The sequence below is a fragment of the Microcebus murinus genome, chromosome 12 (genome assembly GCF_040939455.1).
Source record: "Microcebus murinus isolate Inina chromosome 12, M.murinus_Inina_mat1.0, whole genome shotgun sequence".
NCBI lineage: Eukaryota > Metazoa > Chordata > Mammalia > Primates > Cheirogaleidae > Microcebus > Microcebus murinus.
The window spans coordinates 93,398,433-93,418,828 of NC_134115.1; the positions used below are offsets into that span (position 1 = coordinate 93,398,433).

At 52.3% G+C, this 20,396-nt stretch overlaps 2 protein-coding genes across 6 annotated transcripts; one reads left to right on the forward strand and one right to left on the reverse strand.

Annotated features, from left to right (window-relative positions):
* Nucleotides 1-286: 286 nt before the first annotated feature.
* On the reverse strand, nt 287-7,195 carry ENTR1 (endosome associated trafficking regulator 1). 4 transcript variants are annotated; one of them, XM_012782042.3, is made up of 10 exons: nt 7,064-7,186; nt 6,742-6,891; nt 5,947-6,015; nt 5,105-5,217; nt 4,127-4,543; nt 3,597-3,670; nt 3,085-3,196; nt 2,708-2,770; nt 1,918-2,057; nt 287-1,286 (listed from the first exon to the last, which is right to left on the reverse strand). In XM_012782042.3, the coding sequence occupies exons 1-10, from the start codon at nt 7,131-7,133 to the stop codon at nt 1,190-1,192; spliced, it is 1,305 nt and encodes a 434-aa protein (XP_012637496.1). In that variant the 5' UTR covers nt 7,134-7,186; the 3' UTR covers nt 287-1,189. The 4 variants fall into 4 exon arrangements, with proteins under 4 accessions (XP_012637496.1, XP_012637498.1, XP_012637497.1 ...); XM_012782044.3 differs by lacking the exon at nt 6,742-6,891 and having other exon boundaries at nt 7,064-7,193; XM_012782043.2 differs by lacking the exon at nt 2,708-2,770.
* Nucleotides 7,196-7,268: 73 nt separating this feature from the next.
* PMPCA (peptidase, mitochondrial processing subunit alpha) lies at nt 7,269-18,532 on the forward strand. Of its 2 annotated transcripts, XM_012782048.3 has the most exons (13): nt 7,269-7,462; nt 8,464-8,666; nt 9,093-9,172; nt 9,440-9,522; nt 11,412-11,506; nt 12,519-12,619; nt 13,049-13,312; nt 13,583-13,675; nt 13,756-13,874; nt 14,038-14,128; nt 14,287-14,349; nt 16,230-16,374; nt 17,815-18,532. In XM_012782048.3, exons 1-13 carry the CDS (start codon nt 7,392-7,394, stop codon nt 17,982-17,984), a joined length of 1,578 nt encoding a protein of 525 aa, XP_012637502.1. In that variant the 5' UTR covers nt 7,269-7,391; the 3' UTR covers nt 17,985-18,532. The 2 variants fall into 2 exon arrangements, with proteins under 2 accessions (XP_012637502.1, XP_012637504.1); XM_012782050.2 differs by lacking the exon at nt 7,269-7,462 and having other exon boundaries at nt 8,528-8,666; nt 11,414-11,506.
* The last annotated feature ends 1,864 nt before the right edge of the window (nt 18,533-20,396 follow it).

Here is a 20,396-nt window from a genome sequence, read left to right on the forward strand (position 1 = left end):
CCACTCCAAAACATGCAGCTGTGTGATTCACAGATCTATAGCATGTTAGTCACGGTCATCAGGCCCAGGCAGCAGTGGTCTGAGTCTGTCCCTGACCCCAATGGCCAAGGACCTGAGGAAATTAATCTCCCAGCACAAATTGCCAGTTAAGACAAGAACAAAACAGGATGCAGGCCCTAGTGTTGGAAGGCAGCTCAATTCTCAAGCATCAAGATTTGGCAAAAATCAGAATAAAATATGCTGTGCACATGAACTTCAAAATTTATTTAAATAAGGAAGCTATCAGTCCGAACAGGAGAGAAAATTTATTTAAAAAAATGACAGCTACAGGAAAATAGCCAAAAAGGTGCAGTACACCCCCCTCTTCCCTGTGCAGGACAGGATCAGAAAGGTAGTCTGCAAGACCTTCCACTGACCCAGGAAGGCTCTGAACACACTTTAAATTCCTGAATTCTAAAATTCATTGTACAAAATGCCACTTTAAATGTGTCTCGAAACCCCCAGCCCAAAAGTTTTTCAGATCTGAAAGCTCACAGAGCTGTGTTTAAACAGCTTCAACACGGAATGTGCAACCTTGGTCCCCCCCTCCAGAGGGGGGGGCTGGTGGGAAGACAGCAGCATCTAGGAAGCGGCACCCCCTCACTCGGGCCACCAACTGCAGAAACCACCCAGGAAGGCCGAGAGACGGAACTGGGAGTCAGAGGGTCCCTGAGTAATGGTGAAAAGGCACATGTCCCTGCCCAAGCCCATCATTTCTGTGATGGCTCGTGTAGTGTTCTACTTACGACATCAGGGCTCATCACGTGAACTCATCTGACGATGTTTTTAGACGATAATGGAAAACACTTATTACAGAATTGCTGTTTTCATGTTTAGCAATTAAATAAATTAAAAAAAAAACACTGGCTTTTACAAAGATTCCTTCCAATAGGTCATCAGAATCTATAAAATAGCAGGAATTTCACCTATAAGGAATGCATGTAAATTGTAGCTCAGACTGCCAGTCAGGATCAGCTCCTATGCTGGGTGGCCAATAATACTGTTCTAGGGCATGAAATTAGTATCTCATGATAAATACTTTACTCTGGGTTAAGACTGCACAGTGACAGACACAGTTGCACACTCAGATGAAGTGGGAGTGTCCTCAGGATGTACACGGAGCATCAAGCTGACAGCGTCGCGGAGCTTCTCAAGATTCCTCCTCGTCTTTAAGCTCAGAAATTCTGTCTATGGATTTAAGGATCTCAGCAACAAGATTCAACGTGTCGGCTCCAGAAACCAGCTGCCTAAAATGAAAACACAGATATTCGAAGCAGCTACTACTGATGGTGCACAGCAACAATAACAGCACGAAAGCAAAGGAATTTCAAAGTGAAAGCCAGACTTTTAAAGTCCTAGATCCATTCTGAGACTCTCACGCTTGACTTGCTTAACAGGAGAACAGGCCTTGCTGTCCACGGAAGTGCTCATGGGGTGGCCGGCACAGGCGCCCTGCAGAGCACAGCCCAGTGGGAGGCAGACAATCACTGCTGTTCAGTGACAGCAGCTGGTGTATCCCAGGGGTGCTCACTGTGACAAGCACCGCACCGAGGGCCTTCTGCGAATTTATCTTTTTACAACAGGAGGAAAGCTACTTTCTTATTCAGAATTTTAGTGTCTTGCAGGTGAAGGAGCTGGGATTAAAATTTGTGTGATGCCCACATCCACACCACCCAGGTGCAAACGGTCACTATGAGGCAGGTTAAATAGAGCCCTGGTCTGTCCACATCACAACCTGGAGGGGACAGGACCATTGAACCCATGTCCACCCCGGGTCTGCAGCCATGGTTCCGTCAGAGCCCCACCCAGAAGAGCTGATGGCCGTTCTACTCTCACCCTCACTTGGCCCGAGCTCTCCCAGCCCCACGAGGCGCTCACTTTATGGAAGCCTGTGCGCTGTTAATGACCAAGCGGAGGTTCTGCAAGGCCACATCGGTGTTCTGCTTCACCACAGACAGGCTGGCACCCTGGCCAGACCGCAGGGCTTCGTTCTCTCGTTTGAAGTTGGAGACCTGCACCTGGGGTGGGGGTGGAGGTTTATGGCTGAGCAGAGAGCACCTGTGAGGCAATCCAGCTGCAAACCAAAGCGCCATCCCAGAGAAGCGTGGACTTGCCCGAGGGGCCCCGCCTCACTCACGCCAGGCGCTCTTGCCTCACCAGGGAGGCTCCTAAGGGAGACGGGCCTAACACCTTCCACTTATCTCCGCCCCAGCCTAGACATCAGACACCCGAAAGAACTCCCTCACCTCCCGTTATTTAAGGCCCTGGATAGAAAGCTGGTGCCGTCCTGAGTTTAAGTCCTTGATCTGCTCAGGGCACAGGGTGAACCCCAGCAGTGTCTTTCACATAGTTTTTCTTAACACATTAACTGTCACATGAGTTGTATTTAACTCACGCTAGTTTTGTGCCTGGGGCCTCATGAAGCATACGTAACTCACACGTCTCTTCACCCTGGGAGCCGCGAGAACTACTTTTTAAGTGGCATACAACTTACACACAGAAAACTATAAAAATGAATTTTTCATTAAATTAGAAGGGGTCAATCATTTTCTAATACAACATCATGGCCCAAGGAAAAAATTTTTTTCTAGTGTGGCAGTCAGTTAAATCTATGTATATGTGACTCCACACATCAAAGGAAAACATGTATGGACTTTCCCCTAATTACCTGGAGCAAATTTATTTCCTGCTTTAGTTTCATGACGTGATTTTCTGCCTTTACAGCCCGTTTCTGTTACCCAAAAAATAAACACAAAAAGCATCACTGCTGTCCTTGTGTCCACATAGTGCACCAACCCTGACACCGACAGCAGGGAGCCACACACCACCCCCTGCGGCCACCACCCTTCCCGTGGGGCTCGTCCCACAGAGCCTGTGCTTGGCCCTCTGCCTGCTGGTGGCCTCGGAGGAGCGTGCCCAAGTGCTGGGGGCCTGCCCGAGCGCGACGCGGGCACACTGCCGGCTCCAACGCGCCAGCCACAGCCCTCGCTCCAGAGGAGCGCCCTGCGCCGCCCAGCCCTAGCGTGGAGAAGCGTGGACCCGTACTGTCATGAGCTCCAGGTTCTGCTCCACCCGCTGAACCACCGCCTCCAGGTCATGGAAGTCACTCTCCTCCTTGATCATTTTTGCTTCTAGTTTCCGCTCAAGCGTCCTCACCCTTGTTGAAGGAAATCCTGAGTTGTTAGTAATTCATGTGGCTAATCCTAATACCTTTAAAACATATTCTGATTTGATTAGCTGGACAAAAGCCACCAAGAGCCCGAGAGACAATGAACCTCAGGTACAAATGCCAGGCAGTGGTGACCTCAGGGGTGAACCCCGAGGTGCTGACACGTGTGGAGAGGAGGGGGCTGGCTCGCAGCACCGCAACTCCAGCAAGGACTCTGGTCTAATGTTTAAAACAAACTTTTACACAGAACGGAAGAGCTGTGCTGACACTGAAGATGTACATACGATAAAGCCCAGACTCAGCTCAACTCTGATTAGTCCACTATCATTTAAAAATCAACTTCCTTGAGTGTTAGAAGTTTTACATTCCTAACTAAAAGCTTACATACATTTCTGTTTGAGTTTCAGAGAAGCTCTGAACCTCATTCAGCTTTCTTCTTAGCTTAGAATTTTCATCTTTCAGCTGTAGAGAAAGAAAATCCTTATTAGAAACTCAGTACATCTCACTCAAAAGGGGTATGTACTTCTATAATTTGTGAAACTTCTTGGTAAACAGAAATATCCAGGTCAGTGGAGACTCAACCCACAGTGCACTCACGAAGACCATGGAAAAGGTGCCCACTCTTTAAAGACCTGTGGTCACAGACTCCAATTTTACTCATAGCTTGTTAACTTTTTTTAGGTGACTACAATTTCTTTAAAAATTCCCATCACGGTACTTTTTAGCCAGTTATGCTTAAGTATGCAACCAAAGTTAAAGGGAAAGGGAAGCCACAGAGCAGGCTGTTACATAACAACCGGACTCGTCCTTGGTGACACACCCTAGGCCACCCACCAAGCAGGGTGGCTCCAGCTCCCTCCAGGAGCCCTGCTCAGACTGGCCCGCTGTGCCGGGCACCAACGCAAGCCCCTCACTTACTGCCTCGTAACTTATCTGCAGCGTCCGCAAGTGCCGATCTCCCAGAGACTCTCCGTGACCCGCGAAGTCTGTGCTGGGACTCCCTGCTGGAGATGCCGGAGACGCACGAGAGTCAGTGTCACTCAACGTCCAGGAAGGTAGAGACTTGGGCCCCGCCAGCTCAGACGGGGTGGAAAAAAATGAAAGGTATGTGCCGGAGGGCGACGTGCTGGTAGTGACCCTTGCTGAGTGTGTCTGCTCCATGGCGGAAGGCAGATAGGTCCCAGTCCAACCATCGTCCTCATCCTCTTCGTCGTCCAGGAGGTCGCCAGCCCCTGTCGGGTCTTCAAAAAATGGCTGCTGATATTCCAGGCCATACCCCACGGGTTGGGAGGTTGGGGAGTTGTGGTCCAGTCCCAGTGAGTGCCTCGAGGCTTCCTAAAAAAAAGCAGTGGAGCAAAGCTGCCGGCTCAGCCCGCACGGTGGCTCATACCTGTAATCCCAGCAATTTGGAAGGCCAAGGTGGAAGGACCACTTAAGCTCAGGAGTTCGAGATCAATTTGAGCAACACAGCAAGACCCTGTCTCGACAAAATATAGAAAAACTAGCCAGGTGTGGTGGCGCGTGCCTGTAGTCCCAGCTACTTGGGAGGCTGAGGCAGAAGGATCACTTGATCCCAAGCTACGATGCCACCACTGCACCCTAGCCCAGGCAATAAAGCAAGACCCTGTCTCAAAAAACTACCCCAAAACAACAAAAAAACCCTCTGCCAACCCAGAAGCCATGTCCTGCCTTTCTTTCCCCGTGTTCAACCTTGGAGTACAGAGAAAGACCCTATCCTGTCTACTAGTAGGATCTAAATAGCTTCTTAACCCTGAAAAACTTCTCCACCAGTGTTAACACAGCTGCCTCGCTTTGCCGCACATCCTTCCATGGACTCCTCCAAAGGAACACTGCAAATCAGAAAAGAGGTGTCCTCTGAAGGCCTTTTAGATTTACCTTTGAATAAATTCTGTTGGTTGTGTCTTCTTTGGACAGGCCAAGGTTCTTGGTTTTCAGAAATTCTTTAAAGGAGAATGGATTTGCCTCTTCAAGATCTTCAAGTTTGTCATCTGAAATAACAGAATCACAAGAGCATAAGAAGATCATGAGAACCTTCCTACTCATCTCTTTCCAGAGCGTGGTCACATCTGAAATCGGGAATGCCACTCTTACAGCTCCACCACGACTCAGGTGACATTAGGAGGTGAGAAAGCTGACCGAAAGGTGGGCAATGAAACATTCTTCTTCCGAATTCGAAATTCTCCTCCTTTCCATCCCTCAGCCCTGCAGTTCCCACACTGCTGCCTACAGGAATCCCCGGGAGCGGTCCTTAAGAAGACAGATGTCGCCTCCACTCCACATGCCGAGTTCACCGGGGGAGGAGCTGCAAAGCCTGTGAACCAGGTGCTCCTCAGTCCTCTCTCTGACCTTTTAACCTAGTTTACCTAGCTCAGGCCCACTAGTCCACTTTTCCCTTCCCTCTTACTCCACTTCCTTCCGACTCTCCTGGTACCCACAAGCCACACTTTGGGCCTCTAGTCAACCAGTGGGCACCTCTCCCAGATGCCCACCCGGTGTAAGGCTGGCTCCTGTAATCCCAGCCTGACCTCCACTCTCCTGCCCTTGCACCCTGTTCCTTCTCCTCTAGGGCCCAGACTGCATCTGTGGGATTCTGACCACACCTGCTCTTTTGGATATAAAGAGCCACTCATACCTAGTCAAATCGAGAGCCCCACCACAGACACGTGCCTGGCACTGTGTGCTAGAGAGAAAGAGAAAGGATTACCGAACTACTCTACCTCCAAAACGTGTCTCCTGGGCTCCTGATGGACCTTGCTTATTACATGTCCCCTTTCCATAGCCAAAATCTGCAAAGAAACGTTGTCATGTCACCCCACCTCGATCATGGGAGCCTTTATAACTACATTTTTTTTTTCTTTTTTGGACATGGGAGTCTCTACTGCACTGGCTCTCACTGCCTGGGGAACTTAAAAAAATACAAGCCCCAGGACTCTTGACTGTGGAGATGGTCTGACTTTCACTGACTGGCCCTGCTGTCTGTGATTTTAAAGATGCTCCTGGTAGGTTCTGATGCCCAGCTGGGGGTGGACATGTCCTTCTCTGTCTTGTGATACCCCCTGAATGTCCTCAGACCTTATGTCAGGACATAACCACCTAAATATCCCCACACACCCGGCAGCACAGCTGCTTGGGAAGAATGAGGATGAACAACACCTGCCGCTCACCGGCTGTGGACGCAGACGGCTCCAGCTCAGTTTCCAATCACCACCTAGTGGGAGGTTCCTTTGTCCTCATTCCCCCCCACCACCACCTGGAATGATGGGCTGGTCTCCTGTGCTCCCACTGGGCACTGAGGAGGCTGTCCTGGAACTGTCTTGGGGGACGGTCTCCCCACAACCAGGCTGTGAGCTCCTAGGGGGCGGGGACTTCACCTTTGTACTCCCAGTGCCTGGCACACAGTGAGCGCTCAGTGCTCATTGTTGGGTCAATGGCGGAGATAACGCTATAGCAGAGGTACCTACAGGTACTACAGGAACGGGCGCTTCCTTGAGAACGGCGCCCTCGTCTCTCACCTGTATCTCCCACGGAAGCTAGCACCGGACTGGGCACATAGCACATAAAAGTCGGCCGAATGCCGAAGAAGTGGGAGTCCGAGTCCCTGCCATGGGGACGCTCACAGTCTAGCTGGGGGAGACAAGACCGGCGCTCATAGAACGCTGGAGCTGTAAGTAACAATAAGAGCGACTTTACCGCGAGCCGCGCCGCCCGCGCGCCGTGGCAGGCCACCTACCTGCACCACGCGGACCCAGCGGACCCCTGCTGGGGCCGGGCTGCGCCGCGCTCGGGCGCCTCGCCAGCCTGCCCTCCCGGCCCTCCCGGCCCGGCCCCGCTCACCGTCCGGAATGACGAGGCTCCGGGCTCGGGACAGCGGGGTGGCGCCCGGGCGGCGCGGGTAGCCCGACATCGCCGCGAGACCGGCGGGCTGGACCTGCCTAGCCCGGCAGCGGCAGCTCCATGGCCCCGGCTCTGCCTGGGCCGCGGCCCCCGTCGCCCGACCCCGTCGCCCGCCGCTCGGCCGCCGCAGCTCCTCCGAGCTTCCCGCCGAGGCTTCCGGTCTGCGCACCGGAAGCGCGCGCCGGGACGCCGCGAGCCGAAGCGGAGGGAGTGGGTCTCCGCCGGCGGAAACGGAAGTGACGAAAGAAGCGGTGGGCGGAGACACAAGATGGCGGCTGTGGTGCTGGCGGCGACGCGGTTGCTGCGGGGTTCGGGTTCTTGGGGCCGCTCCCGGCTGAGGTGAGCGGAAGGCGAACCAGGCCATGGCCTGGGGCTGGGGCTGATCGAGTATTTTTGGAAGCTTCGTCTTTAGTTTTTGCAGGCGACACGGCACCATGTGTCATCTCTGCCCTTTTCCTGCGCGTGCTCCCTCCGGCGGGGCCTCCGCTCTGTTAGACCCACAGAATCGGGGCTTTGTCTGACACCACAGTCTAGGGCTCTCGACTGCTGCGCTGTGCCCCCTCGACTGTTGGTTTCTGACGTGAAGGACTCTTTCCGTGCCCACCGCTGCTCCTGCCCAAGCGGCCAGGGCTGCCTTTCCCACGCAGGCACAGTCGTTCAGGCGGCAAATATGTATTAATCCCTCACTACATAACTAGCACTGTTTTAGGGTTAGGAAGGTGAACAGAAGTAGAGTTGCTGTTCCCTGGAAATGGTTACAGACAATAGCATGAACGAAGTGTTGGCAGTCCTGTCAGTGCTTTGAAGTAAATAAGCAACGTTTAGTGGAAAATAATAGGGAAGACTGGACAGACTGATAGGAGATAGCCCTTCGTCGGGTGACATTTAAGCCAAGAGATGAGAAATGAAACAATGGGTAGTGGGACCTAATGGGCAAGGGGGGGGAGAGTTCAAGAGATGAGTTTAGTAGCGGAAGGAGGAGGCCAGATCACCACTCAGACCGGGTTAATAAGGGGTGTGGCTTCTACCTATACTTCACTGATGCTGGTGAAGGGCAGAGCTGTGCTAGGGGCTTCGTGTATACAAATTGCACTTGGAGTGATTCACTGTCATCAGCCCTATTGTACAGAGATAGCAGTAGAGACCCAAAGAACTAAACCAGCTTGGCTGAGTCTGGGTCACTGCTCCATGTTGTCTTTGTAGGTGTGTCAAAATAAATCCTTTAGAACGGCGGGTATTGACTGTTAATGCCGACAAAACATAATTAACTGTAGCTATGTGGTTACCATGAGACCAGTTGTCTCAAGTCTCTTGTAACTGGGCCAGTTTCTCTGTTTCAGGTTTGGACCCAAGGCATACAGACAGTTTAGTAGTGGTGGCACCTATCCCAACATCCCTCTCTCTTCTCCCTTACCTGGAGTACCCAAGCCTGTTTTCGCTACAGTTGACGGACAGGAAAAGTTTGAAACCAAAGTTACCACACTGGATAATGGGCTTCGTGTGGCCTCTCAAAATAAATTTGGACAATTTTGTACAGTAGGAAGTAAGTACTGTTGGCGGTGTAGCAGGTGGTCTTGCTTTAACATGTGCATACTTTATTGATTGTCAGTTGTAATGAGTAGTCAGTTGTGAACTGTACCGAGTGGAAGCATTTTAGAAAATATGAAATATGAACAGTGGCCATTTCTGGTAATGGCATTTAGGATGGGTTGCCCCCCACATCTGTTTTTGTTAACCTTTCTGTAATTCTAATAGTTTTCCATCATACATGTAAAATCTATGAATTCGTGTTGATGTATACATAGACTTGTGAAACCACCATAACAATGAAGATGATGAATGTATCCATCACCCTCTTAAAATTAAATCTGGTTATAGAGTCATATTCATGATTTTGAAAGGTTATTCTTGACTAAATCTTCTGTTTGGAACATTTGCTTTAACCTGTTAATTTTCTTTTTATTACTAGTTCTTATTAATTCAGGATCAAGATATGAAGCGAAATATCTTAGTGGAATTGCTCACTTTTTGGAAAAGTTGGCATTTTCGGTCAGTGTCCAATTCATCATTTTTGAGACTATACTTGAGAAGGATCTTTCAAGTTTTTCTTTTTTAGAATGATTATTTTAATAAATGATAAAGTTTATCATTAACTTTATCATTTAATAAATGATAAAGTTGCTAAGTTAATACTAATAAAAGACTTTTAAGTTAAAAGGTAATTTTTTTGTTTTGAAAGCAAAAGTAAATTTTCTTAATTATATTTTAGGGCTTGTTTGGATTGCTTATTTAGATTTTCTTATTCATTTTCACTAGTCCACTGCTCGATTCGACAGCAAGGATGACATCCTGCTTACCTTGGAAAAGCACGGGGGCATTTGTGATTGCCAGACGTCAAGGTACACCAGATTTTACGAACCAACTTACTTTGTGTCCTTGTGAAAATATTGTTCTCATCCTTGCTTAAGGCCCTACTGAGTCCCTCCCATTGGAGAAGCTGTGGAGCTTCTCGGTGAGAAAGGAGCCCTGGCCTGGGTGGAGAATGGGGCAGGCAGCACTTCCACAGAGACACAGTTCCTGGAAACCCACTTACCCACGTCAGTTCAGCCAGGCTGACAGCCCTGTGCTAGGGATACAGAGTAGGACCTGTCCTGAACATGCTGGTGGATAGGGCAGGGGCCACGTGTAGGTAATGGACCCAAGAGCCAAAGGTGCTGGGAGCCAGGAGGACAAGCCATGAAATTGGTCTGGAGTTGGGAACAGAATTGTAGGAAACGTGGCACTGGGGCTGGTTCCTGAGGAGTTTGCTAGACAAGTGAGGCAGGAGGCTTTCCAGACCCAGGGAACTGTGCCCAGGCTCAGTGCTGGAAGAGGCAGTAGTCTGCTGGGGAAGGGGAGGGGGCAGGATTAGCTGGAGCACAGTTGCGGTAGGGGCTGGGGGATTGATCTTTGTGTGCCAGGTGTGGAACACTTTCAGAAAGCTCTGGGCAATGTGGGTGGATATATATGGGTGGATATAGATCACAGACAAATGTTTTAAGAGGTTGATTATTTACATTTGAATGCTAAAAATGACAAGTAAAGGACACATTAAATGCTAAGAATTAAAGTTAGCATGGAGGTAACATATTCATGTTTTAAAACAAGGTCTCTTAGAGGTCCTCTGCCTCCTGCTGCCCATGTGTGACGTCCAGTCTCATTGCCTGGTATGTCAGGTCCTCCCTAGCTTGCCTCAGACCCCAGATCTCTTTCTTTTCTGCCAAATGATCTCTGTCCTCTAGTCAGGCAGGCTGGTGTCCTGACTCAGACACAGCTCAGGCTTCTGTTCCTGCCATTCTCCCAACATGGGACCGTCACTGAGGATGGCTCCTCTCCAGGGTGAAAGTCTAGTGAAGTCCCCTCTGCAAAGGCACTGGTGACTGTGCCCCACCCGACCTCTCAGGGCTCTTCCCTGGGTGACGATTTTGTCTATTCTGTATGGTCTCACTTGATTACACTTGATCTCAGATAGTTTTATGTTTCCTATGCCTGTTCCTTCCCCACCCAGCTCTGTGCACTTCTGATGGTGTGGTACCTCACGCTGGGAGTTAACGTTACAGCTAGACAGCAATCTCTGTAAGAGCCAAGTCCTCTCTGTCCCCCAGCCATCCAAGGCCAGGTGTATTTCCAGTCTGTTCATTTTTTCTTTTTCCAGACAGGGTCTCTATTGCCGAGGCTAGAATGCAGTGATGCTATCATAGCTTACTGCAACCTCAAACTCCTGGCCTCAAGCCATCCTCCTGCCTAGTCTCCCAAGTATCTGGGACTACAGGCGGATGCCACCATGCATAGCTACTTTTTCTATTTTTTGTAGAGATGGGGTCTCTTGCTCAGACTAGTCTCGAACTCCTAGCCTCCTGCCAGGAGCCTCCCAAAGCAATCCTCCCTCCTTGGCCTCCCAAAGAGGTAGGATTATAGGCCTGAGTCACTGGGCCCAGCCTCCAGCCTGTTTGTTTAGCATACACTTAGAAAGCACAGATGAAACGCTTTCCCTTTTGAGAGTGCCTGTGGCTATAAAAATCTCTATCAGCATTGGCTCTAGTTTGACTCAGCAGCGTCTTTTATTTACATACTTAACCTGTGTGTAGCTGGGGTTCCTACCTGCCAGGAATTCATACCCTCAGAGGGAAAAGGGGGGAAAAATCTACAGGTCCCTGACACAAAACAGTAGGAAATACCCACTGGCACACCAGGTGTGAACATCTGCCAGCTGCCTGGTCGGTCACTGTTGGCTTGTTTTTCCTTCCAGAGACACCACCATGTATGCTGTGTCTGCTGATAGCAAAGGCCTGGACACAGTGGTTGGCCTGCTGGCCGACGTGGTCCTGCACCCCCGGCTAACAGGTGTGGATCTCCACTGCTAATGCTCGAGGTGGGCGTGGGAGGCCAGGGAGGCTTGTTGAGCACTGTGCTTGCTATTGGAGCCTTGGGCCTACCGGCAGGGACAGTATAATTTCGTTAGAAACGAGCCTGGTGATTGGAAAAGTCCTTGGCATTTCAGGGAGTGCTTAATACTTTGATACATCTCTGAGCCCTTTGATGTTTTAAGTGAAATTGGTTTTTTTGCTTTAGAAAGGCACCCTCATGGTATCTTTAAACACCTTGACCAGCATGCTTCCAGAAGTTTCTACCACCCTCATTGGCCTTGCAGATGGCAAGACTTTGAGTTCCCTGCTTGGAGAGGACTGGGAGAAAGGGGAGTGCCGGTTTATCCAGACAGCTAAGTGTGTGCTCTGTTTCATAGCACTCTGGCCTCAGTGCTCCAGTCCAAGACTACAGTTGAGTTAATTAAGACAGGGCCTCACTCTGTCCCCCAGGCAGGAGTACAGTGGGCCACCACAGCTCCCTGCAGCCTCAAAGTCTGGGTTCAAGCCATCTTCCCGCCTCGGCTTACCAAAGTGCGGGGAATACAGGCTTGAGCCGCCACACTTGGCTTGAGCTGAAATCTTTGTAGTGTTTGCTACAGTCAGCTGAGGAAATGGCACCCCTGGCAGGAGTCCATGCCTGTTTTCTAAGCGCCTTCATATCTGATCTGTGTCCTCACAGCAGCACTTTGAGATAGCCAGGCAGGCACCTGCAGTGATTTTCACCGGTGAGGTCACTAGGACTGGGGCAAGTCCTGCTGGCTGTTTTCTGGCAGAATTGGGATGAGAGGCTCACGTCCCTTTATCTCTGTTCACCATAATGCTGTTTTTCCCTTGCACAAGCACCCCCCAGTCTCCCCCTCGATGAGGGTAGAGGTGACAGCCGGCAACCACCAGGGAACAGCACTCGCCCCAGCTTCGTGGCTTGGGGTTAGTGCTTTCTTCATTCTTCCCTGAGTATACTGAGCCCTTGTCCTTGGGTTCTTTTGCAGATGAGGAAATCGAGATGACACGGATGGCTGTCCAGTTTGAGCTAGAGGACCTGAACATGCGGCCTGACCCAGAACCGCTCCTCACTGAGATGATTCACGAAGTAAATCATAAAACTTGCAATGTCCCTCCAGATCAGTGGTCCTTGTAGCGCCGAGGTGGTGGAGAGTGGTGGTCCCCTCCCCATCCTGTCCTTGCAGGTCATGGGTGCTCATGGAACACTCCGAATTTCCGAGTGTACTGTTTATACAGTGTTTGTCCTTTACGATTCTTGTCCTAATGAGATATTTCCCACTCCACGTATAAAATGACATTTTTCATCTTACATCTCCTATGAATTTTCATTGTGGAGAGGCAGATATTGTTATTTTTATGAGTACACACAAAGCTGCCACTGCCAGACCCTGGCTAAAAGAGCAGCTTCTGTAGGATTTTCCCAGAGGCACGGCAGGAGGAGGTGAGGGCAGAGGCTGGTGGGAGGAAACCTCACTGTGCTCCCTTAGTCCCTTGCGTCTGTCTCCCTCCCCCTCAGGCAGCTTACAGGGAGAACACAGTTGGCCTCCACCGTTTCTGCCCCACGGAAAACATAGCCAAGATTGGTCGAGAAGTGCTTCATTCTTACCTGAGAAACTACTACACGCCCGATCGTATGGTGCTGGCTGGAGTGGGCGTTGAGCATGAGCACCTGGTGGAATGTGCCAGAAAGTACCTCCTGGGCGTCCAGCCGGCCTGGGGGGGCGGGCCAGCCGTGGACGTTGACAGATCGGTAGCACAGTACACTGGGGGGATTGTCAAGGTAAATGGCGACGGGAAAGGTCTTGTGATCGTGGGCTGTTGTACACATCTTCTGACTTTTTTCTGTATTTATTCCGGAGGGGTAGACATTTACTGTACTTGGGGCTTTGCCTTAAGGTTACCGTAGTCCCAGGATGGCACGGAATGTGTCCACTGCAGCTGGGAGCCATCGGCATCCGGTTTCTGGCTAGCCACCTTCAGGATGCTCTGGGAAGTTGGCGAGTCCCAGTGGTTTTTCACCTGGGCCACACTTGTTTGTTCTCGGTTACAGCTGGAAAGAGATATGTCCAACGTCAGCCTGGGCCCAACCCCCATCCCCGAGCTCACGCACATCATGGTAGGACTTGAGAGCTGTTCCTTCTTGGTGAGTCCAGGGTCTGGACAGGTGGCGTGCCCCAGACGCAGTGTGGACTCTGGCCAAGCCCTGCCCTCCCGTCCCTGCAGGAGGGAGACTTCATCCCCTTCGCCGTGTTGAACATGATGATGGGGGGAGGCGGCTCCTTCTCGGCCGGGGGGCCCGGCAAGGGCATGTTCTCCAGGCTCTACCTCAATGTGCTCAACAGGTAGGTGGCAGTCTTTGTGTGTGGCTGTCCTCGGGCTGCCAGACCAGGCCAAGTGGGCTTTTGCACCATGTTGCCACCTTCCAGGTGTCCTTTCTCCAGTTTCCTGTGGCCTGATGTTGGCAAGTCCCCTCCCCAACTCCAGCAACTACACGTTTCCCCACAGGCACCACTGGATGTACAACGCAACCTCCTACCACCATAGCTATGAAGACACGGGCCTCCTGTGCATCCACGCCAGTGCTGACCCGAGACAGGTGAGGGCCGCCTCCAGGGCAGGAGCAGTGTCCCCGGCCCACCCGCGGCCTTACTTCTCTGTTGCAGCTGCTCCTCCTGACCAGGGCCATCCCTGCTTGAGAGGGGTCAGCAGGCTGGAGTGCAGGTCACACTCTCAGGGCCTTGCTCTCCTTTGTAGGTTCGAGAAATGGTAGAAATCATCACAAAGGAATTTGTTTTAATGGGCGGAACCGTGGACGTGGTAAGTAAGGCGTGGAGCCATTTCCAAATTTACCCACAGCACCTGCCAGGAAGAGAGCCTGGCCAGTAGCAGTGGCCAGCAGTGGGCACAGTCCCCAACCCAAGGCCACACTGGATAGCAGGATGGTGTAGCTGAGGGGGCTCAGAACCGGCCGTGGCACTCAGGAGCCCCCCAGAGCCCTCCTGCCTGGTGGTGACCCAGAACACAGCCCACCACACCTCCCCTGAGTGCTTGGTCTGCTTTTGTCTGCCTGCTGGTGAGTCGTGGGGCTGACTGCGTGACCTTTCTCAGCTTTGCTGAAGGCATTCCAGTGAGTTTGTGCGTCCTGCTCAGGCACCCCTGTAAGGCGACTGCAAATTACACGGCGACACAACGTGAGCCACAGCATGGCGCCTTCTCTGGCCTTTTTCTGGCTCTATTTTATGTTTGAACCTGTTTTTACTTATTCATTTTTTTAGTGTAGTTTTTGATGCCTTATATGTTTGGAAGTCTTGTTACCTTCTGGACCACTACTGGCACAAATAAGCCAGTTTTATACATACACGTAAAGAAGTTCGTGTACACATGCACACACACATACACACAGCATCAGGGCCCGCCAGCTTAGGAGTCATGTGCCTGTAGGTGTTGTAGTATATGCTTTGCTTTTAATTATTTTCTGTGTATTTCATGTTTTCTGCAGTGATTACATAGCCGTTTCTTTTTTCTTTTTTTTTTTTTTCCTTTTTGAGACAGAGTCTCCCTGTGTCACCCAGGCTAGAGTGAGTGCCATGGCGTCAGCATAGCTCACAGCAACCTCCAACTCTGGGGCTCAAGTAGTCCTCCTGCCTCAGCCTCCTAAGAAGCTGGGACTACCGGCATGCACCACCATGCTCAGCTGATTTTTCTATTTTTAGTCACCTGTCTAATTTTTTCTATTTTTAGTAGAGACAGGTCTTGCTTTTGCTGAGGCTTGTCTCAAACTCTTGAGCTCAAGTGATCTTCCCGCCGTGGCCTCACAGAGTACTAGGATTACAGGTGTGAGCCACTGCACCTGGCCTGATATTTATTTTTTACTGCAAAAGAAGCATTATTTAAGGAAAAAAATGTGTTTAAAAGTTAACATTCATTAGTCCCATTAGTATCCTGCTAGAAAACAACACCCTTCGCTAATGTGAGGCCAATTTGAAATAAATTTATTTACATATTTGCCTGAAGTGGCAAAAGCGAAAAAGACCTGTTTAAATTGGGAATTATTTTACTTAGAAGATGATACAGTATCTCAGCATCCAGTCTGTTTTCTAGTGTTTGTTTTTCAAAGTTTGATAGTTCCTAGATTTGTTGGCACATACCCTCAGATCCAGCTCCTCCATAACCCTGACTCACAGAGCCCTGGTGTGTTAACTCCTGTCACTGGCCGGAGCCTCAGGACCGAGGCGGCTGTCCTCCGAGTTTCCCAAGGACTTTGCGAAACGCAGTTGTCTGCGGCGACTGGGGTCTGCTGGAGCCCCAGACTCTGTGTAGCATTGTTTTCCTCCTGCTTTTCCATGTGGCTGCTTTGGGGCCCTGGAGTTTGGGAGATTAACATTTTACCTTCTGCTGCTGCTTGGCACTCAGACAGTAAAAAGGAACTCGAGCGAAGCATGTTTCTCCCTGTTTCACATGCTGCACAAACTCTGTGAGGTGTAGTGTCAGCCTTACCCAGAGATGCCAGGGAGGAAACGTGGCAGGCTTTCTCCTGAGTTGCGCCTGGGCACAGGGGAATCCCTTCCTGTCCTGGTTTCCAGCTCAGGGTGCCCAGAGGCCTTTTGCCAGGACAGGTTCCCATCAGTACCTCTGGTAGCCTGCGGGGCTGTGACGGGCAGGTGACGGTGTAGAGACTCACTGGTTGTTGGCCCCAGGTGGAGCTGGAGCGTGCCAAGACGCAGCTGATGTCCATGCTCATGATGAACCTGGAGTCCAGACCCGTCATCTTCGAGGACGTGGGGAGGCAGGTGCTGGCCACACATTCCAGAAAGCTGCCCCACGAGCTGTGCACGCTCATCCGTGAGTACCACGTTGGCAGTCAGGCGGCTACTCAAGGCCTTGGTCAGAGCTTAGATGATACCTTCTCGCCTTCCTGTGGACTTTTCTGGGCCCCCATGGGCATGGCTGCCCCATCTGCCAGCCTGGGCCTTCACCAGGTGTCCTCAGCAAGGAGGGCTGAGGGCAGGGCCATGCGCTTGCAGAGTCTGTCTCACTTCTTGGCTTCACCTGTGCTAACTGGCACCTTAGCATGTGACCATGCCTACAGCCCTAGAAGGGCTGTCACTGCTACTCGGGGTCTGTAAAGAGGGCACAGGTTGGGTGCGGTGGCTTACACCTATAATCTTAGCACTTTGGGAGGCCATGGTGGGAGGATTGCTTGAGGCCAGGAATTTGAGACCAGTCTGGGCAACATAGACCCCATCACTACAAAACATTTTTTTAAAATGAGCCTGGCACAGTAGCACACTCCTGTAGTCCCAGCTACTCGGAGGCTAAGGCAGGAGGATCACTTGAGCCCAGCAGTCTGAGGCTGTAGTGAGCTGTGATGACACCACTGCACTCCAGCCCGGGCGACAGTGAGACTCTGTCTCTGGAGTAAATGAGAAAGAGGACTTGGTGAACTAAGGGGTGGGAAGCACTCAGCAGAATGCCAGAGTCACTTGGGACGGCACTTTGCTGTTTGTGGCTCTCTGCCAGGCAGGCGTCTTGACCTGAGTGAGTGACCTTCAGGTGGTCCTTGAAATTCCTCCAGCTGTGCGCCAGATTTTGCTTGCATGGGCGTCTTCTGGGGGCCTGTTGCGAAGCCTGGCACAGAGCTGCTTACTAGGCTCAGCCTCTGGACGTCTCCCAGTGGCGTCTCCGGTCTTGTGAGGGGACTTCAGCCTTCCTCCTGGGCATGAAGTCCTGCCCTGCCCTTCATGGGCCCTTGTCCTTCCTTTAAGAATCCCCTTTGGATCCTTGAGCATGAGTGTGCAGTCTCCCCAAGGAAAACAAATCTCCATGGGGCGTTCTCCTTGGAGGATGTGGTTCTCGCCACTCACCTGCCAGTGGTTCCCGGGTCCCCCAGAGGCCGGGCAGCGTGCGAGGCTGCTGCCTTGGGCAGCCCTGTGGGCCCCTCATTCCGACTCCACCTTCTGTCCACGCAGCCCTGAGGAATTTGGGTTGTTTTTTTCTGTAGACCTGTCATAAAGTTAATGCATGAGACAAGGAGCTTGGTCTTTCCTCAACATATTAACTCCCGCTGGGTATGTCCTTGTGCGCTCGAAAATCATTTTAAACTTTGACACTTCCCCCTTTATTAACAACAACTCACTTCTGTCATCTCACCCCGCCTTAGCTCAGCAGCTGGCCCAGCATGGTGGGAATGACGTAGGTTGGTGGCCCCTTGGTCGGTTCAGTGACCACAGTCTTGATGTGGAGACAGATACCACGTCTGACGTGCTCTTGCTCTCGTGCTAGGCAACGTGGCCCCGGAAGACATCAAGAGAGTGGCTTCCAAGATGCTCCGAGGGAAACCAGCGGTGGCCGCCCTGGGCGATCTGACGGACCTGCCCACGTACGAGCACATCCAGGCGGCGCTGTCGAGCAAGGACGGGCGCCTGCCCAGGACCTACCGGCTCTTCCGGTAGAGTCCCTGCGGGTGCGGCCAGCCCAGCGGCTGTGGACAGAGCCTGCTTCTGCACGCACTGCCTGGCTGCGCGTTCGGTTGAAAGACGCCTCGTTCCGTGAACAGTGCGCACGGGGGTCGCTCCTCTTCAGCTGGTGAAGGAAGTGGACGTTGCCGGACCCCTGCCTGGTTTCCATTCCTTCCGGACTGAACATGCCAGTCAGCGGGATTAATGCTCGCCTGCACCACTCCACGCTAGAGACCAGGCGCAGTGCAGAAAGACTAAAAGTGGCTCGCCATGACAAGACCAGGCAGGTACGTCCACCTTGGTCAGGAATTCTTGGCCCGTGGGGCCCATGTGAGTTCCTGGAAACTTGGCCACTGAGCAGGGAGGCAGCAGCGGGGGCTCCTGGCTTCCTGGGAGGCCCAGGCTGCACATGCTGGACCCCTGTGTTCTGCAACGAATCCCAGGACTCACTTTGACGAGCCGGACCGGAGGGGGCACGGCCTGCCTTGCGTGTGTGCGTGCACAGCCATCGTCGCCGGTAATAAAATGGTGAACGTCTCTTACCTCGGTGTTTTCTGTCTCCCTTGGTTGAGGGCAGAGCTGTTAAAGGCCTGTCTTAGCTGACAGCTTTCCTAAAACAGCGACCTTTCTCCCTGAAAATCGTCCGGCTTCACCCATACCCTAAGCCTCTTGTCCTTTAACTGTGAGGTGTGTCCTGGTTGCGGAGGTGTCGGGTGTTCGCGGGGCCAGAGCGCCGAGGGAGCGGGCAGCGGCGGCACACGGCGTGGCACCTCGGCGTGGGGACACAGCCTCGGGACTCGGTTTCAGGACAGCCATAGGCCGCGTGGCTTAGGAGTAGCGGTGACAGGTTAAAACTTTTTTTTTCTTTATTAATTTTTATAATTTATTTTTTCAGATATGCTTTAATTCCAGTAGGTTAAAACTTTTGACACGGTGTGCACCAGTGGTTCTCACCCAGGAATCACCCCAGGAGCCGTGTGGGGTGGGGGCCGGGGGCGTCAGTAGCTTGGGTCTGGGAACCTGCGTTAACCACCTGGAGTCGTGAGTGCGGCCACAGTCTAGGGGACAGCTCGGTGGCCTGCAGCAGCCACCACACTGCGCGAGATCGTGCTGCACCGGTTTGCTCAGAGGAGGACGGTCTCTAGTCAGTTTCTGAACGGCTGGGAAGCCCAGCTCCGCCATGCAGACGGGGGAGGGAGGGCGTACTTTAAGGCAGTCAGACTAACAAGCGTTAGTTACTTCTGTCGATTCTCAAGCTGCGATACTGTTTTAAGTATCTATCGATACAGAGGCTTTGTCCGCGGGTCTGGCTCGTGGCTTCCGGACAGCCTGGCTGTGACTATTGGGGTGCTCTGGGCCTCGGGAGACAGACTGTCTGGCTTCCCGTCCTCCTTTCTCCAGCCCAAGACCCCCATTCGAGAGGGGCCCTGCCCGCACCAAGGAGGACGATGCGGGAGGCCGTGCTGGGCTCCCCGCCGTCCGTGCTGGGTCCACCCTGGTGTCCCGTCCGTTTCCACACCATTGCCATCTTCATCCGCGCCCATCCAGTGGCATCTCCACGCCAGGCCTGAGAGGATGGGGCTCAGGGAGCTTCCGGGTGGCTGAACACGTGGAGGAGGGTGGCCAGGGAGGCTCCACACCCCTCCCTCACACCTCGCCCTACACACCTCTGCGTCCTTTGTAATGAGCTGGTAAATGTGATTCCCTGAGTTCTGTGAGCTGCTCCAGCAAATCAGAGCCAAAGAGGGGTTCGTGGGAGCCCAGCTTAGAGCCAGCGGGTGAGAGACCCGAAGGCCCAGACGGGTGGGTGGCGCCTGGGGCCGTGGTGGACGGAGCCCTCATTCTGTGGGATCTTCGCCGTCCCCAGGATTGTCAGGACTAGAGCACACACAGGGGTGTTCCTGCAAAACTGCTTGCTTGCTGCCGGGTGGGTGGGAATGCCCACGTATTCTGGGGTCACATAAGTCTTCTGTGCTGCCATGTTGGCGTGGGAGAGGAGGAAAATCGCGGTTCGGTTTTCCCAGCACTGGCCTATTGTTATGTTTTGGGAACCTGGAACCCTCACAACACACCAGCCAAAGGACTGAGTCTGCCTCTGGGGAGAGTCAGCTTGCTCCCCGCCTGGTGGAATCCAGCCTGCTGGGCTGGAGCCAGAGGAGGATGGTGTAGAATACATTCCAACTGAAGTTTCGGTTGGAGACTTCTTAGTGGTACCATGTTGGGGCAAAGCCCCGGCAGCACACGGAGGTCACGGGAAGCTGCTCCTTGTGTTCAGTAGCGAGTGTCACGGTGAGGGTGGGGCCCTGAGCAGCCCGGCCGCGTTCCAGAAACTGCCGCCAACCAGGCTTTGGCGTGCTGTGCTCAGGAGGTTAGCAAGACGCTGGCCTGGCGCCGCTCCCCCTGGTT

Bases quoted from the DNA above. Each gene is read 5' to 3' on its own strand.
- ENTR1 (XM_012782042.3), bottom strand. From the start codon at position 7,133: ATGTCGGGCTACCCGCGCCGCCCGGGCGCCACCCCGCTGTCCCGAGCC. The intron at 6,892-7,063 runs GTGAGCGGGGCC...TGTTACTTACAG, and splicing joins GAGCCTCGTCATTCCGGACG to CTCCAGCGTTCTATGAGCGC. The intron at 1,287-1,917 runs GTGAGCGCCTCG...TTTTCATTTTAG, and splicing joins AGCGCACAGGCTTCCATAAA to GCAGCTGGTTTCTGGAGCCG.
- PMPCA (XM_012782048.3), top strand. From the start codon at position 7,392: ATGGCGGCTGTGGTGCTGGCGGCGACGCGGTTGCTGCGGGGTTCGGGT. The intron at 9,523-11,411 runs GTACACCAGATT...TTTTCCTTCCAG, and splicing joins TGTGATTGCCAGACGTCAAG to AGACACCACCATGTATGCTG. The intron at 13,875-14,037 runs GTAGGTGGCAGT...GTTTCCCCACAG, and splicing joins TACCTCAATGTGCTCAACAG to GCACCACTGGATGTACAACG.